This window comes from Engraulis encrasicolus, unplaced genomic scaffold, assembly GCF_034702125.1.
Source record: "Engraulis encrasicolus isolate BLACKSEA-1 unplaced genomic scaffold, IST_EnEncr_1.0 scaffold_86_np1212, whole genome shotgun sequence".
Taxonomy (NCBI): Eukaryota; Metazoa; Chordata; class Actinopteri; order Clupeiformes; family Engraulidae; genus Engraulis; species Engraulis encrasicolus.
Genome location: NW_026946214.1, coordinates 60001 through 61284, shown reverse-complemented (window position 1 = coordinate 61284; position 1284 = coordinate 60001). Strand labels below are relative to the sequence as shown.

The 1284-nt window shown below is 48.1% G+C and overlaps 1 protein-coding gene across 1 annotated transcript in view; it reads left to right on the top strand.

Moving 5' to 3' along the window:
- Window positions 1–1284, top strand: part of LOC134444932 (NLR family CARD domain-containing protein 3-like) — a 4365-nt gene continuing 3081 nt past the window's right edge. Inside the window, exon 1 of the mRNA XM_063194105.1 lies at window positions 1–1284. This exon is cut by the window's right edge and continues 3 nt beyond it. Coding sequence (XP_063050175.1) covers window positions 88–1284 — 1197 coding nt within the window. The 5' untranslated portion in view covers window positions 1–87.

Genomic DNA, 1284 nt, shown 5'->3' with positions numbered 1-1284 from the left:
TTTGATGGTCTGGATGAGTGTCGATTTTGTCTGCAGTTCAGTCACAGGTCAAAGTGTTGTGATGTGACAGAGCAGGTCTCAGTCGACATGTTGCTGACAAACCTCATCCAGGGGAATCTGCTTCCCTCTGCTCTCATCTGGATCACCACCCGACCAGCAGCATCCGGTCAGATCCCTCAGAAGAAATGTGTGGACCAGGCGACAGAAATTAGGGGATTCAACAATCCACAGAAAGAGGAGTACTTCGGGAAGAGAATCAGTGATGAGAATCTGGCCAGCAGAGTCATCAGACACCTGAAGTCATCCAGGAGCCTCTACATCATGTGCCACATTCCAGTCTTCTGCTGGATTGCAGCCTTTGTTGCAGAGAGAACATCAGAAGAATCAGACAAAGCTGAAATGCCAAGGACTATGACTCAAATGTACACCCGTTTTCTCATCATTCAGACCAGCATTAGAAAGGGCAAGTACACAGAGAGAAAAGAGACAGAAAAAGAGATCATTTTCAAACTGGGGAAACTGGCCTTTCAGCAGCTGGAGAAGGGAAACCTGATCTTCTATGAGGAAGACCTGAGAGAGGCTGGCATTGATGTCACAGAAGCATCAGTGTACTCAGGAGTGTGTACCCAGATCTTCAGAGAGGAGAAGGATGTTTACCAGGGAAGAGTGTTCAGCTTTGTGCACCTGAGCATCCAGGAGTTCCTGGCAGCGCTATATGTGTTTCTCTGCTTCAGCAACAGAGACAGAAACATGTCTGACCAACAGCAAACCTCTCAGCTCTCCGATCTGTTCAGAGCTGCAACACTTCATGACCTGCACAAGACTGCATTGGATCTGGCCTTACAGAGTGAGAATGGACACCTGGACCTTTTCCTCCGCTTCCTTCTGGGCCTCTCACTGGAGTCCAATCAGAACCTCCTAAAGCGCCTACTGCCAAAGACCAGTAGCCAATCACAGAGCTCAGTGCAGACAGTACAGTTTGTCAAAGAGAAGATCAGAGGTGAGAGTAGTTCAGACAGAAGGATCAACCTGTTCTACTGCCTGAATGAGCTGAATCAGCATGCTGTAGTGGAGCGCATTGACAGGAAGGAAGGAAAGCTGTATGTAGAGATGCTCTTACCAGGAGAGTGGGAGACTGTGACATTTACTCTCAAGATGTCAGAAGAGCAGCTGGATGAGTTTGACCTGCAGAAATACATAGAGACACCAGAGGAAGACCAGACTGAACTCCTCAGCCCTGATGATGTTCTTCAGAAGCTGGTGCCAATGGTCACAACATCCAAT